At 37.4% G+C, this 15,767-nt stretch overlaps 1 protein-coding gene across 15 annotated transcripts in view; it reads right to left on the bottom strand.

Annotated features, from left to right (window-relative positions):
• Positions 1–15,767, bottom strand: part of RABGAP1L (RAB GTPase activating protein 1 like) — a 719,423-nt gene that overhangs the window by 99,695 nt on the left and 603,961 nt on the right. The window contains exons 1-3 of one of the 15 annotated variants that reach the window (XM_029935105.1): positions 5,779–5,922; positions 4,588–4,770; positions 2,661–3,411 (exon numbers count right to left, since the gene is read on the bottom strand). The exons of 8 other annotated variants lie outside the window; for them this stretch is intronic. In XM_029935105.1, coding sequence (XP_029790965.1) covers positions 2,661–2,731 — 71 coding nt within the window. In that variant the 5' untranslated portion in view covers positions 2,732–3,411; positions 4,588–4,770; positions 5,779–5,922. Of the gene's footprint in view, positions 1–2,660; positions 3,412–4,587; positions 4,771–5,778; positions 5,925–15,767 lie in introns of those variants that run through there. 6 more of the 15 variants (XM_029935106.1, XM_029935108.1, XM_029935110.1 and 3 more) reach the window with 6 other exon arrangements.

Here is a 15,767-nt window from a genome sequence, read left to right as displayed (position 1 = left end):
GTCAGCACAGAGCCCGATGCGGGGGTCGAACCCACGAACTATGAGTCATGACCTGAGCTGAAGTCAGACACTTAACCAACTGAGCCACCCAGGTGACTCTGTTTTGTGTCTTTATCATACCTTTGAGGTTTTCCATATTAGTGACCAAATTTCATACCAAATAGGCTCCAGGGTTAGGAGCAAAAATGTGCGTTGGGGGAGCTGAAGTTGTATCAAGGCATAACCTGTATCAACATATTAAATATTCATATAATCTACAAATGGAAGACTGTTTCCCAGTGAGCACATTAATATTAACTAATTCATTTTCTCTCTCTCTGTACATGTGCATGTGACACACCACACTGTCCTATACTCACTGAGCGGAAGATGCTCCTTATGACTCAGTCACTGCCTCCCTCCTCAGCCTCCTTTGTCCTCTGTATTATGCCCTTTTGCATCTCTGTTTTTGATTCTTCATTTTTTAAGACTGCTCAGACCCAGTAAGAGTATCTTAACAGGACCATCAAAAAGGAATGAAATAAAATTCTGAATTCTTTGGATAAGTCTTCATGGTGAAATATTGTGAAGTTAATGGCTAAAATGAAGCTTAAGAGATCCATTACCACTGATAGACTCTCTCCTGACTTGGTAAAATACTGTGGCTTAACTAAGGGTTGGCAACAATATCCACATAATATATATAATTGTAAAATAGAAGTTAAGGGGTTCCTGGGTGGCTCAGTCAGTTAAGTGTCCGATATGGGCTCAGGTCACGATCTCAGTTCGTGGGTTTGAGCCCAGCATCAGGCTCTGTGCGTTAAGATTACAAAGGGCTAGATGTTTCTGTATTAATGAAGATATATATAAGGATATTATGTTATATTTGTTTGGCTTTGCTATTTTTTTGGTCCAGCTGACATTTTAAAAAGTTTATTTATTTATTAGAGAGAGAGAGAGAGAGAGAAAGAGAGCAAGCAAGCACACTGGAGAGAGGAGGAAGGTGCAGAGAGAGAATCCCAGAGGCTCCAAGCTGACAGCACAGGGTCCAATGCAGGGTTCAATCCCATAGAACCGTGAGATCACAACCTGAGCTAAAACCAAGAGTTGGACCCACTTAACCAGCTGAGTCACCCAGGCACCCCAGGCCAGCTGACTTTTACACTGCATCTCCTGGGGTGCCTGATGGCTCAGCTGGAAGAGTGTGCAACTCTTGATCTCAGGATCATGAGTTTGAGACCCATGTTGAGTGTAGAGATGACCTAAAGAAATTAAACCTAAAAAAATAAACTGCATCTAGAAAATATCTCCTGGGGCGCCTGGCTGGCTCAGTCAGTACAGCATGCGACACTTGATCTCAAGGTTGTGAGTTTAAGACCCACACTGGGCATAAAGCTGACTTTTTAAAAAAAAATCTACAAAAGTGGAGGGAGTATAATGAATCCCTATTACTCATCTCTCAGTTTCAACAGTTACCAACACAGTCATGTAGCTTCATCCACGTCACCAATTCCTCCACTGAATCATAAACATTTTTGAATCTTTGCAGATACTTCATCTATAATTACCTTGGATTTATATATCTAAATCATCATTTTAACATAAGTGTAATATTATTGGATAAAAATGAATAATCTTAATGTCATTAAGTATTTAATTGGTGGTCAATTACAGATTTTTTTTATAGTTTGTTCAAATCAGCATCTGAACAATGGCAATAGACTACATCTAATTAATATAACCCTTAAGTCTTTAAAAAATCTACCAATGAGATTCCCCTTTATGTTTTCATTGCAATTTATTTTTGAAGAAATTGCCAAAGTGTGTTTTTAGGGTTCCGATGCCTTAAAATAGAGAATCAGGGTTTCATACTGGCAAGATAATGGTTATGATACAGTCTTTCATTCTGTTGCCTGTGATGAGTACTATCAAACATAATGAATAAGAGGTTACTACAACAAAAGTTAGGAAAGTTAGTACGAAAGGTATGCTTCACGACTGTCCTAAACTCCATAGCCATGATATGACATCTACATAGAAGAAACAACAAACATTTGCAAGAACATTATTTTCCTCTAATGCGAAGACACGCGCACCATAGACCCTTGGAGAATGGTTTAAAAAAGTACAAATATTAAATCCAAACTGAAATTATACTAGGAGTTATTCTCATTAATATTTCTCAGTAATAATGTACTAGGAGTGACTCTCATAATCGTTCTCAGTAATACTGTAAACATTTTAAAAGTTATCTGACTTTTAGATCGTTCCACAGTGTTGATGTTAGAGCCCACAGGTGAAACTGTTCCACTTCAAAGACTGAATTGTGTGTGTAAATGTAGGTGATCTTCACCTACATCCGTCATCACAGACATGCATGTGAGGCACACGCATGGGGCAAGGTGCTATTTGGCACTATGACACTCCTCTCGCTGTCACCACATATATATTAACTTAGTTGAGGTCAGGTTAGGTAGGACTCCTAAATCACTTTTAATGCACTACTAACATATAGTGTTTGGTGATGTAAATAAGTCATTAAAAACCTGTAGATCTTTTCGGAGCCTGAACTCAAAGCCAACAGCAAGAGTTCTATTTTGATTCCCAGCAAGTGATGCCTCCGTTGCCACAGGAGGACAGCTACCACGTTAGAAGAGAGCAGGGTGCAAGGGCCCACCTACCATCGATCTGGGCTTGCTGATGGCCACGAGACTAGTGAGGAAGTCTTCGTCGTGCAGCTGGCTGAAAACATGGGCGTCGTAGGCCACCATAATGGAGATCTCTTCCATCATCTTGCCAGCTGGCCTGTCCGCAGCGGCAGCTGCTACTCCAGGCTCCAGACCACACTGCCCGGGGAAAAATCCTACCACAGCTCAGGGCCAATGCACACACCCACCTGAGTTTGAAGGGTGGAGTATCAAAAATCCACAAGGAAAAGAAGAAAAAACGGGGAGAAAAAAGCAGCTGCTATCACTGGCTTCTTTGGCAGTTCGGCCCCAGGAGAAAACTAAGGGAGGTCTCTTATCTGTGGAGGAAGTAGACACTATAAACACCTTCTGCGTTAACACAGCAGCTGGAAAGTTCGGTGTTGGGAAATCTTCTTTAAACTTCAAAAAGAGAAATGAAGAAAAGTTTTCTAACTAGAAGTATCCTATTGCAAAAACAACAAAACAAAGCTCCCCCCAAACTGATTTATGTTATGTTCTTGGTAATCAGAAACAGATAAAGTTTATCTTCTTACTTCAGTATCATTTACATCAAGAGTCTTCTTCTTGGAGGAGAAGTGGATTTTCTTAAGGCTTATTTTTTCACATTCACAGAAAATAAATAGATGACAACCTTTAGTTTTTCAGAATTTATAGAATTCTTGGTGCAGTTAAAAATTATCTCCTGAAGTATGAAAAAAAGAGTCTTTTCCCCCTCTGATTATTTCTGTTAAAAAAAAAAAAGAAGCACTGAAATATAAAAATGAAATGGACTGCAATATCAATTAGTAATTATTTCCCCTTCTCCCACAAAAAAAAACCCATGCATATATTTTAAATGGAATTCCTGATTTGGGGAACTCTGGTTTCTGCTGTTTTTCAGAAAGCAACAGAAAGGTCTCATTTCTTAACTTACTGTTTTTCTCCCATGGATAAAAGTTCTCCTATTTTACTTTTAAGCTTAGAGGTTTGGTTTTTTATTTTAATTACCCTATCAGCAGATAGTCGTGAACTGGTGGTGGCTTAGCCACCAGAAGTGTTTTACATTGAGACCGTAAATGACCCTCAATATGCCCTGATGAAAAATCTGAAAGCTGCCCATAATTATCATTACAAGTTTCCCTACATTCCTAGGAAATACAGTGTATGCTAATTCCATGGAAAAACTATTAAGCAAATAAAAAGGGGGGGAGAATAAAGCTCCTCCAAAAGTTGTTTTGCCAAAATGTCTAATTAAGCTATTATCTTCTCTGCTATTTATAGATTATGACATTGCAGTTCCATGAGAAATATTATTTGCTAAAAATCAATTTGGCAATGTTTGTCTATAATCAAATAGAGCAACTGGTTGGAATTTTTAGTCCTCATTACCAATAGCATTGTTCTGTTGTTTAATTGTTTGCTTTTCGGAAGACAAACAAAACTTGGAATGAGACTGATGGTGTCTATTTTCCCTTATTTTCCAGAAGTATCTTCACCTAGGTCAACATGATTACTTAAAGAGCACCTTGTTCCACTTAAATATGATTAGGAGAGTTTTGCAATTGCTATAGCATTCTAGATTAAACACACTCAAACTCACTCACTCACACTCTCACACACACACACAGGGAAAGGGGAAAACACCTTATTGCTAGGAAACAGTCTAAGAAGCTTATTTTAATAGAAAATGCAAGGCTTTCAATAAATCTTAAAGATTAAAACAGCTTCGCACTGTGCTTGACCCTTGCTGGGCTGGTAAAGCATTTTTAGTTCATTTTTTTTCTCCAGTACAGCTTTGTCTTTTAAGCTTTATTTTTGTTAAAAAGTTTCCTAGCACATTTATCTTAATGCTGACTAACCAGGTAAAAATTAATTGATAATCAAGAGACAAGGTTTTATAAGGCATCCAGCCAGTTCATACCTTTTAAATTCCTTCTTATCTTTTCAGAAGTGCTGTAAAAGATACTGTGAACCTCTTCGTGCATTCACTAGCACCAGAAGGTTTCAGATTTATCTTGCAGCACCGTTTTCTAGATGTGAAAGCAATTCCTCTTGCTTTCATAGTTTTCTGTGCTACAGTGACTCAGTGCTTCCACACTGATACCTGAAGAAGGTGAGCAACAAAGCCACCTGTTGTGGACGGTAAAGAAACTACTTCCCAGCATGCCTTACTCCCTGCTGGCAACCGCCCAGGGCCAAACGAGAATTATAACCGCATTTGAGCAGTAGCCTCTGCACCCCAGGAGAGCAATTCAGTGTAACAATAGGTAATCTTCTTGGTTAAGAAGAACACTCATAACCCAAGAAAGAATGAAAGAAAAAAAAGACCACAAAAACAATACCAAACAGTTTTAGGTGCTGGGTATTAAATTCATAAAACATTTAAGGGATGAGGGCTGTAAGTGTACAAAACAACTTTAGAAACATAATCAAAGGCTGTAAAGATAGTTTTAAAACTACATAAACAAGCAGAAGCTAACAACTTTAAATAATTCAGTCCTTTTAGAATTCCATACACGTTCTCAGGTAAACAGGTATTTTTTAAAGCTTCTGATTTATTACCTTCGAAAGACTGTTCTAATTAGCCACAGTCACTAGAATTATTAATAACATTTCATTTCTAAACCTAAGAGGTCCTCTATCAAAGCCACAATGCATATATTTTCTAGAGCAAGGGTTCCCTAAGTTAAACTCGCACCTTCATTTTCTTCACCCTTAAAATCGCCCTCCATACCTGACTTTCAGAATGCAGGCAGGAAAAATACCAATGTTTCTTTTCTCTCACAATTGAACATATATGTGTGGTCCCAACAAAAAGCACACTTTTTGAAAACTGATGATCTATTTAAAAACCTGTATTGGAACTGGCCTCTTCTCTTCCTAAGACATTTTCTCTTGTAATAGTTCACCCCAGCCCCCAAACTTCAGGGGCCAGGTTACAGTTATGTTTACGGTCCCTTACTCCCTCCCTTGTCTCTCCCCTGCCCCCCACCCCCAACCCTGTGAATCGACCCCACGGATGTCCCAAGGGCCGTCTGCACTGAGCTCCTGCAGTCCTCTACTTCACACTGCGCGGCTCCACTGAGAAAAGGCGTGGGGGTGGGGGGATTACCTGAGATCAAGGGGTGTAGCACCATTTGCCGCTAAAATTTACCAGGACAGGGTTGCAAATCCAACCGGCAGCAGAAAACAAGGCAGCAGTGGTAACCAACAGATGGTCGCCAGTTCAAGCAGGAACTAGCTAGCTGTCTGTCCCAGGGCAAGTCATTCAACCTCCCGAGGTTTCAATTTCCTCATGGTCATGTAAATTGAGAGGGATGGACTAGATCTGAGGCTTTCCTGAGCACTCAGAAACAGTCCCAAGCTAAGAATCCAATTTCCCCCCCACTAAATAGTCTTATTTGGGGATGTGAAGGTGGAATTATCTTTTTCATCTCTATCAGAATAAAAAACAAAAGGTAACATTAATCCCAGATTTTAAGGAAGTCCCCCTACCCCCAACCAAGGTTGCTGTTATGTGTCCCAACAAATGCAGTCTACTTTGTACCTGACTTTGGATTTTCCACATCAACTCTTTTGGCTACAAAGAGGATTCAATGACAGCTGTTTTACTTTTTATTAGTTACTCCTTACAGACCAAACTGGCTATGAAGTAACTTTCAAAAACCTCCAGATCTCATTAAAATTAGAAAATGTTAACGAATAAAATCTCTTCAATGATTTTAAGTGCCATTTTAGATTTTACATAGAAAGATTTTGCTCTGGTAGCTGATTTTGTTCCAACAGCCATTCTTCTAGGATTATTACTTTTTAGCAAAAACATACCTGGGTCACACTGAATGAGTATGACTTTAGTAAACCACTCCTGGCCTTCAGAGAACATTTGTTCTCATGTGTCAAATCTAGGTACAACCAAAACAAGGATCAAGAAAAGCCTGAATAAGACGTGAACTATTTTTTAAGTTAATTTCTGTGTTCTCCCCAGATGCAGCAAAGCGAAGCAGCTGTACAATGGTGTCGTGTTCGAATCGAAGGAGCAAACACACTAAGAACAGACAGCACACCATTAAAAAATGATCGCACCTCACAAGAGTGGCTGTAGACTCATTTCCCAGAAGTCGGGTTCTACTTGTTGAACATTCTCATCACAAGGGCTATACAATCAGGGTAAGATGAAAAGCACAGGGCAGAAATAGGGTCTAGAAGGGCAGAGGGGTCTCCTGCGCCCTCCATGTGCACAGGTGGACCCCTGCAGACACTCTCCTTCCCTCCCCAGTGGTGCCCGTCTAATCATTTATTCCTGAACATCTTTACAGATTTCCTGAATCTTGACATAACCATTCCTGAAGTGTACAGGACTCAATTTTAAGAGATTGTCACAAAATGTTCATGGCATTGATACGAACAACTGTAAGAAAGACAAAACTCTACAAGAACTTTCTTAATCACCAAAAACCAAATTTCCAAAGTAGGTCTCACACTTCAGAGTGCACGTCATAAAACCCAAGTGCTCTAAGCGGGGGAGCAAGAGATAAAATGAGAATGAGAAGTCACAGAATTATGAATAGAAGAAAGCTTTTCAGAATATTTCGGATTTCAGAATAGTCCAGTAACACATACTGAGTTTTTACAAAGGGAAAAAGAACAAAAAGCAAAAGATAAAAAAGCAAATGCTTAGTGCTCTTTACAAATCATGTAAAGGTAAATCAAGAAAACCATTATTCTTGTGTCAAATTCCAGCCATTCAGTGCTGGAATCTATCTATCTTTTCTATCATTTGAAGCAATTGCTAGGCAAATTCAAAACCCCAGAAAACGCAGATACGTAAGAAAAAGAAAATCCCCAGAGTTAAAGAAAAAAACAAATGGGGGGGGTGGGAGGGGGCATAAATACTTGCCTAAGGGCTCTACTGGGTAACATACTTCCTCATTCGGGTCTAATTACAGGGAATGTGGGTGAGGTAGAGTTCACAAGGATCAGCTTTTTACCTCACTTGTAACTCTAAAATCCACAGCCAACTGTTAAAAACAAGACAACAGGCCCCAAATGGAGCCAATTATGCGAAGCCTTCATTACAGTGTTGGCTCTCAGAAGCCAGTCACTCCAAAATCACCTGATCGGTTGGGTAATTTGCCCAACAGACCCCTTTGAAATAATCAATCTGCTTTTCTGCCTAGTGGAACTTCTTTGTTCCTGCTTCCTTCTGCCTATGAAAGTCTTTTCTTTGGTACAAACTCCTCAGAGCTATCTAGTTTGGATGCTGCTCCAATCATAAATTATTGGGAAAAATCAGTAAGATCTTTAACATTTACTCAGTTGAATTCTGTTTTTTAACATAACACATTCACTTCAACCTTATCTAACCCAAAATATGTCCTTCTAGTGCTGAGGATGGTTTCAGACACATCTAAAAACATGAAGAATGCTTCATCTTGTCTTACTTTGAGAATACACAACTCAATTGTAACTACAGATAATGTTACCTTATTTTTAAAGCAAATAATTTTTAAACTAAAAAGTTTTAAATTTTTAAAAAGTTTTACTAACAACCAAATCAAATAATTCCACAAGGCTAATGTTTTAGATTCTTTTTTTTTTTTCTTAACCAAGACCAGAAGGTAGTTTTAGGGAAAAGCAATAAAGTGTCAACTAGTTTTCATTCAGACGTTCATTTGTCTCGGGTTCTTCCAGCAGGTAGGGGAGTGCAGCCTGGAGAAGTCCCTTCCCAAAGGGCCCTAATGTCCCTGCAGTGGACTGTATACACGCAGCTTGCAGTGGTGGACTTGGCTTAAATCCTACAGTTAATACTTGATGAATTTGCAATGGAGCAAAGTGGGGTGGGGGTGGGGAAGGAGAGAGAGATGCAAACCAAGAAAAAGACTCTCAACTCTAGAGAACAAACTGCTGGCTCCCTGAGGGGAGGTGGCTGGGGGATGGGTGAAATAGGTGATGGGGATTGAGGAGTGAGCTTGTGATGAGCACCAGGTGATGTACGGAAGTGTTGAATTACTATACCATACACCTGAAACTGATATCACACTATACATTAAACAGAATTTAAAAACTAAAACAAAACCTTAATGGATTTGATGCTTTGTGAATTATATCACAGTTTAAAAAAAACAGCAGAAAAAAAGTCGGGGCGCCCGAGTACCTCAGTCAGTTGGGTGTCTGATTCTTGATTTCAGCTCAGGTCATGATCTCACCGTCCTGAGATGGAGTCCTATGTCAGGCTCTGCGCTGAGCATGCAGCCTGCTGAAGATTCTCTCTCGTGCTCCCTCTGCCCCTCCCCCACACGTGTGTGTACTCCATTTTGAGCACATGCATGCAATCTCTCTCTAAAATAAATAAACACACAAAAAATCCAATAGCATTTACTAAATGAGTGTAATGTGCATGGGTTGGGGGACTTACAAAACTTTTAATATAGTAAAATATAATCTAGTTATAATAATGACTAATATATCCTAAAAACTTTCTATGATAATAATAGCAACTAATATTGAGGAAGCATTCACCATGTCCTAGAGAGAGAAATCATTCAATCTTCACAGCAAGTCAATAAGCTAGGAACTGTAATTATCTCTGCTTCTCCACTAAAGTGTGGAGAAGCTTAGTGATTTGACTTAATTTTCACAATAAGAAATGGAGCTGATAAGATTAAAAAACAAGTGTGTCTGGCTCCAAAGTGCATGCCCTTCATCACTAAAGGACAACAAGGGAAGTAAGCAAACCTAAACTGAGTACCAGCCAAGTGCCAGACCCTACAGCCTTCAAATACTGATATGTCCTCCCCACCCCAACCCCGGAATAAAATACACTATGTTTATCATGCAATGCAATTATAAGTGACTTTGGGATTGTAATAGTATAAAGTCTCTCTGCATTCAGGAACACCTGCATGGAAGACATGGATTGAATTTGGCCAGGCAAATTGAAATAATTTTTTTTTACAGGGAACATAAAATAAACCTGGCCACAGTAGTGAACTGAAGATCTTGATTGGGTATAGTAGGAGACAAGGTTTCAAAGGCAGATTTGAATTGGCCTGTAGTAGGTTTCAAATATCAGGTCAACAAATTTGGAAAATATGGTGAGTAAGCCAAGGGCAGTCACTGAAGATTTTGAAACTTCTGCCTTTCTAGCTTCCATTTTTGTCATTAGAGGACGGACCTATAATGGTTAACACAAGGGCCTCAGAGTTCAGAGTAACCTCAGGTAATTAATATCTGACTCTACCACATACTAGCTCTGTGACCGTAAGCCACCGTAAGCAAATCATATAAGCTGTCTTATCCTTGGTTTTCTCATCCACAAAACGAGAAAATAATAATAGTGCTATTATTATGAGGGATAATAAGGTAATGCATGTAAAAGCCCTTAGTAAGATGCCTGGCTCTAGAAAGCATTTGATTAATGTTAGTTGCTGTTATTACTGATATTAAAAACGATGTCTGGAGGGGCAAGATCATTTGCTAAACACCAAAGAAAAAATAGAATTGTCACTTTTAGTACTGAGGTGGGGGGGCTTCAGTATCCAAGAACACAAATGTCTCCACTTTCTATTTCCTTATCCAATTAAATAAAATCCAAAAGAAATAAATAAACGATGTCACACAACTCCAATCCTTTACCAGTTTTCCCTAAGCAATTAAATCTTTCTACAGGTTGCTTTGTTTGGGAGCAATTTGGTAATTTACACGTGTCCTTCGGTCAGAAAGTATTGAGACAGGTTAGAGGACACAAAAGGTTGATACTGTGTGTGTGGAGTCTCCTGCAATTTAGCTGCCTCTCCAGTTTCCTGACGACAGTGCAGACAGAGTTTAATCAATTACTGCTTATTAAATTAAGCAATTGTGACAAGAACAGGGAACAAAGAGAGCATTTGTTGTATACTGATATTCATCTGTTGTAACCTGATCAACAAAACACTGTTACTATGGGCTAACATGTGGAAATACACAATCCTTCTTTATAATTGTATTATACCAAGATTTTCCATGGTTCATCAGTATCTTAGAGTCAAAAGAAATACCCTATACAATTGTTTAGAGTAACAGCTTATCTGGAAGTTTGGCCTGAGCAAAAAACTGTTAATCCATTTCATCTCAAAGATATCAACTGAGTTTGAGTAGGTGTAAAGGGGGAAGGAGAGAAGTAATACATATTTAACATCTACTGTGCTTGAATAGACCTTTATATTCTCTTGTAGTTTTTTAGAATGATACTATGAAGCTGGTTTTATTATCCCCATTATATAGAAGAGTAAACCACTGTCCTGTGGGTATAAGTAATTTAAGATCACTAGTAAATCAGACCCATGATTAAAACTGAAATATATGATTATAAAGGCTCTGTGTACCTCCTCCACCCCAACAGGTTCACAATAAGATGAATTCAAGAAAGAAGAAAATAAACTCAACTTGGAGATCCTGAAATAGAAGCTTTAAAATTTTCAAAGCTGGACTTTGTAGCTCTCTTCTCTTAGTATTTTGCTTTTACATTTTTTAAAGTAAGATTTATGCCCCACGTGGGGCTTGAACTCAGAACCCCGAGATCAAAAGTCACATGTTCCACTGACTGAGCCGGCCAGGCACCCCTCTTAGTATTTTGCTTTTAATATTATATCATTGTATATTGAAAATAGGAACTAAAAATTCATTTTGCATCTAACATTATTATTTATAAAGCATTGCAAGTATAAAAAAGAAGACTGAAGGGCAGCTACTGACAAGGGTTATGCACGCATTAGTCTTCTACAATAGAAAATAGCTCGAGAATTGAATGATCTGCCAACAGCAGCGTCCATGTTGTTAAAAATAGGCATTTTATTTGCTTTAAGAGTAACAGTGAATTGGTTAATTGGCCAATAGAAAAATAATAAAAAGGTCTTAATATTTATTTTTTAACAGTGGTCTTAGAAGCAGTGGTGATGATTTCATTCATTTCAACAAGAATTTTATATTTATTTATTTTTTCTTAAAGATTTTACTTTTAAGTAATCTCTGTACCCAAAGTGGGGCTTGAACTTAAGACCCCAAGATCAAGAATCACATGCTCTACTGACTGAGCCAGCCAGGCGCCCCAAGAATTTATTTATTATGTTCAATCTAAAGTATTTTCCCCAAAAGACATCATTTCAGGTTTAAGAACTGTCATAAAGTAGCTTCATAAAGAATCTCTTTCTCTCCAATTATCATGATTTTTATTTTTTAAGTAAAAGTAGCTAACATACTCAGGAAGTTAAGAGAGAATATCAGGGCCTACAAGGCTGCCCAAAGGTTTACTTCCAGTTACAAATTCTAAGGACACACTTTTTTAGGCCTAAGGACACACATAGTTTACAATGCATCCTTATTTAAAAACTTCTGTTTGAGGGGCACCTGGATGGTTCGGTGGGTGGGGCATGTGACTCAATCTTGGGATTGAGTTCAAGCCCTACGTTCGATGTAGAGATTACTTGAAAATAAAATCTTTAAAAAGAAAGAGAAACGTAAAATGTCTGTTTGAGACGCTTATTTGCGGAGAATTTTAAGTATGTGATGTAACATGTAATTATGACTAGTAATACTAAATGTCTAGCATTTAACCATTATTAAAATGATGGTGACTCGGGGCACCTGGGTGGCTCAGTCGGTTAAGCCTCCGACTTTGGCTCAGGTCAGATCTCACGTTCATGGGTTCAAGCCCCACGTCAGGCTCTGTGCTGACAGCTAGCTCAGAGCCTGGAGCCTGTTTCCAGTTCTGTGTCTCCTTCTCTCTCTGTCCATCCCCCTCTCATGCTCTGTCTCTGTCTGTATCAAAAATAAATTTAAAAAAACATTAAAAAAATTTAAAAAATAAAATAAAATAAAATGATGGTGACTCAACAATCACTATAACAAGCTGAGACTTGGGCAATATATATCTATTAGCAAATCTGTATAAATGATCAGACTGTAAATGAATACAAATCTGTATTAAACACTGATTGGTGGGGAATTTCAATTTATGTAAAAATAATGCCTTTTGCTTCTCCTAACGGTCACCGAGGTCTCTGGGACTTCACTACTTACTAGTATCTATCCTCCAAAGAGTACAAAAATAGGGAACAAAGGAAAAATTCTCATTGGTGATTAACTAGTAGATGTTATTTCTGATCATCTCTGTCAAATGACTATGCTAGAACAAGTTAAAATTAAGAGTTAAAAAAAAGTTTCAGTATTTTGAAAATTTCTATATTTGACAATTAAATACTTTATGCATACTTCCTATTTTCTTTTTGCATGTATAGGGGAGAGCTGTCTAAAAGAATGTTATAGAAAAACTGCTCCATGAGGTTGACTAAATAAAAAATTCACATTAGCCAAGAAGCTCTGGTATTAAACTTTATAAAGAATAAAATTAATTTTTCCATTATCTGTATTTGGACACAGAATTGAAGCATTAGTAAGTGGCTGTTTTAACTATTTTATTCACTACCAATAAAAGTTGTGAATTTCTTTTTACTTTTAAGCTGATCTTTAAATTTCAACAGTAACATTTTTTTCTTTCCCTTCTCTCTATTCTTTCTCCCATTATCTGACTCTCTCTCACACTCTTATCTTTTCAAAGATTATTTTTGCCCTAACCTATCCGATTATTTAGCATTCATGTATTTTTATCAGATAAATTACGAAGTATACACCTTTATATACATTTGTAAACTTAATTCCAGTTACGGCACACTCTTCTCACTATACAAGTTGACAATATAAATGAGATATGAACAGTATACATGGGCTTACAGATCACACTTTACAAATGAGTCCTATATTAGTCAATTGTAGATAACTGTTCTACTAAAGTTACTTCATCTATCAGTAATTCAATATTGCTTTTAAAAAACCACTTTATTTTATGTTAAGATAATATCTTAATGAAGATATTCCATTAAAAAATCCCACTGATATATATATATATATATATAGGGGGTAATTAACCATTGGGCAAGATGACATCCCAGGAGTTCTTTCCTGTGAAAGGAAATGGCTATAAATTTGTCCAAAGCCTCCAGGAGAAAAAAACTGTAAAGCAGCCATTTTGTAAAAGAGCTTCATTCCAAGACAAAAGTTCTTTTAGAAATCATGCACTATTTCTCTTTAATGTAGAGTGCCTTAGCACTAGTAATATAAATGGCCTGTGTTCTTTTTATTATTAATATGTTTGTAAAAAGTGGCTTTTAGATTTACAACACCACAAAAAATATAAAGGATGCAGTAAACAAATTTACTGGTATTTTATCTTTACCCTGGGGCAGTCAAACAGATGCAGAGGGAAGAAAATAGGTCTGAGATTTAGATAATAAATCTCTGCAGGTCATAGTAGGAAGACTCAAACCTCTGGCAAGTTAACACACCAAGGCTAAGTGATAGGAGCCCAACAGGACCTTGCAATGTGACAGCAATACTTCCCACCCCAAAGTCCTTAGCTCACATGACTCTTCTGAGATATAAAAACCAAAAAAATAAAACCATTATCGCTAATAGCAACCGTTTCAATTTTATCTCCAAGTATTTCCCTCCCCTAAAACCTTAATGTATTTCCTCTAAAAAGAAAATAGCTTCTTAGCATTGAAAATGAATATTGTAGAATTCTGTATCCAATGATGAGAAACCATTTCTTTACCTAGCATATATCATGGGTGTTATGTTGGAAAAAGGGTATTATGTTGGAAAAAAGTAATTAAAGCAAATGATGAACATAGAACATTAGTAAGAGGCTGAAGGGAGAAAAGAGACATTTACACTAAATAGATTGGTTTTTGTTTTGTTTTTGCTACAAAAAGCCCATATAAAAATTAACAAAATAGATATAGAAATCAGAAGAAACTCAAAGTGAAACAACATCCTCTTGGTTTCAGTGGTCAATAAAGAAATACTGTACATAAATTTAAAATAAGTCCTTTAAGTCTTTACTAGATACAGGCTTATCAGTTATTTTGGTGGTTGCTAGTAATGTTTTCTTCTGCAGGGCTAAAGCATATGCAATTAACAAGTTTTCAGAAAAAAAAATAAATTAAATGCAGTATTAGAGAATAGTATTTGAAAAGCAAAAAGGAAATTTGGGGCGCCTGGGTGGCTCAATTGGGTAGGCGTCTGACTTCAGCTCAGGTCATGATCTCAGGGTTCCTGGGTCCTGACAGCTCAGAGCCTGGAGCCTGCTTTGGGTTCTGTGTCTCCCTCACTCTCTGCCCTTCCCCCATGCTCTCTCTCTCAAAAACAAACATTAAAAAACTTAAAATTGAATTAAAAGAAAAAAGAAAAAAGCACTAACTTGTTAATCAGATTATAACAGAAGGTTAGTGATTCTTGCAATAGTGGTTAAACATTTTGTTTTCCACTGGCACCAAGTGAGATGTTGCTTTAGTACATTAACATTTTAATTTTATTTAAATGGTGATCATCCTACTTACCCCTATACTCAACAGCCTAATTATTTTTGAATATCTCAACATAAATCAGATCAGTATGCTCCAGTTACTACTCCTAACAGTGATCTCTATAGATCTCTTTCTCTACCAGTGTTTTCCTCAAATTCCCAAGTTTCAAGGTAGTCACAGCCCTGGATTTGTATTTTTTTTTTTATTTTATCTTACTGTGACATGAAATTAGTAAAGCTACAGCTTCATGATATTGCTTAAACTACTAGATCCTTGAAAAATTTGTTCCTTAAGGTGCACATTTTGGAATAACTCTTTACAGATGCTACTGTATCAACTCAGTGAGTAAAGAGGAATGAATGCCCTTTAATCCACTGGGTATAATAATGGAAACTTTTTTAAAAAAGAAAAAGCAAATAACTGAATGGAAAATTACTGTACAATTTCAACTGTTGTGGGGGGAAAAAAGATAGGAAATGGAATGTAGGTCTATCATTTTGAGGATTCAGGGGAAAATTTCCCTCCCTGCTCCTGCATGTTTCCCCTTCCTCATTTTTAATATTATGTTGCAAGTTGTGTAAATGGGGTAGGATTGGGACTGCCAATCCCCTTGTTCACAAAATCAGTTCCTCCCAGAATTTTCTCAGTCTACATTGGGCAACGCTTGATGCAGAGGCTAGTGAGGGTCCATTTAATAAAT

The sequence above is a fragment of the Suricata suricatta genome, chromosome 3, assembly GCF_006229205.1.
Source record: "Suricata suricatta isolate VVHF042 chromosome 3, meerkat_22Aug2017_6uvM2_HiC, whole genome shotgun sequence".
NCBI classification, from domain to species: Eukaryota; Metazoa; Chordata; class Mammalia; order Carnivora; family Herpestidae; genus Suricata; species Suricata suricatta.
Note: the sequence above shows the minus strand (reverse complement) of the source record. Positions and strands in the feature narration are given on the sequence as shown.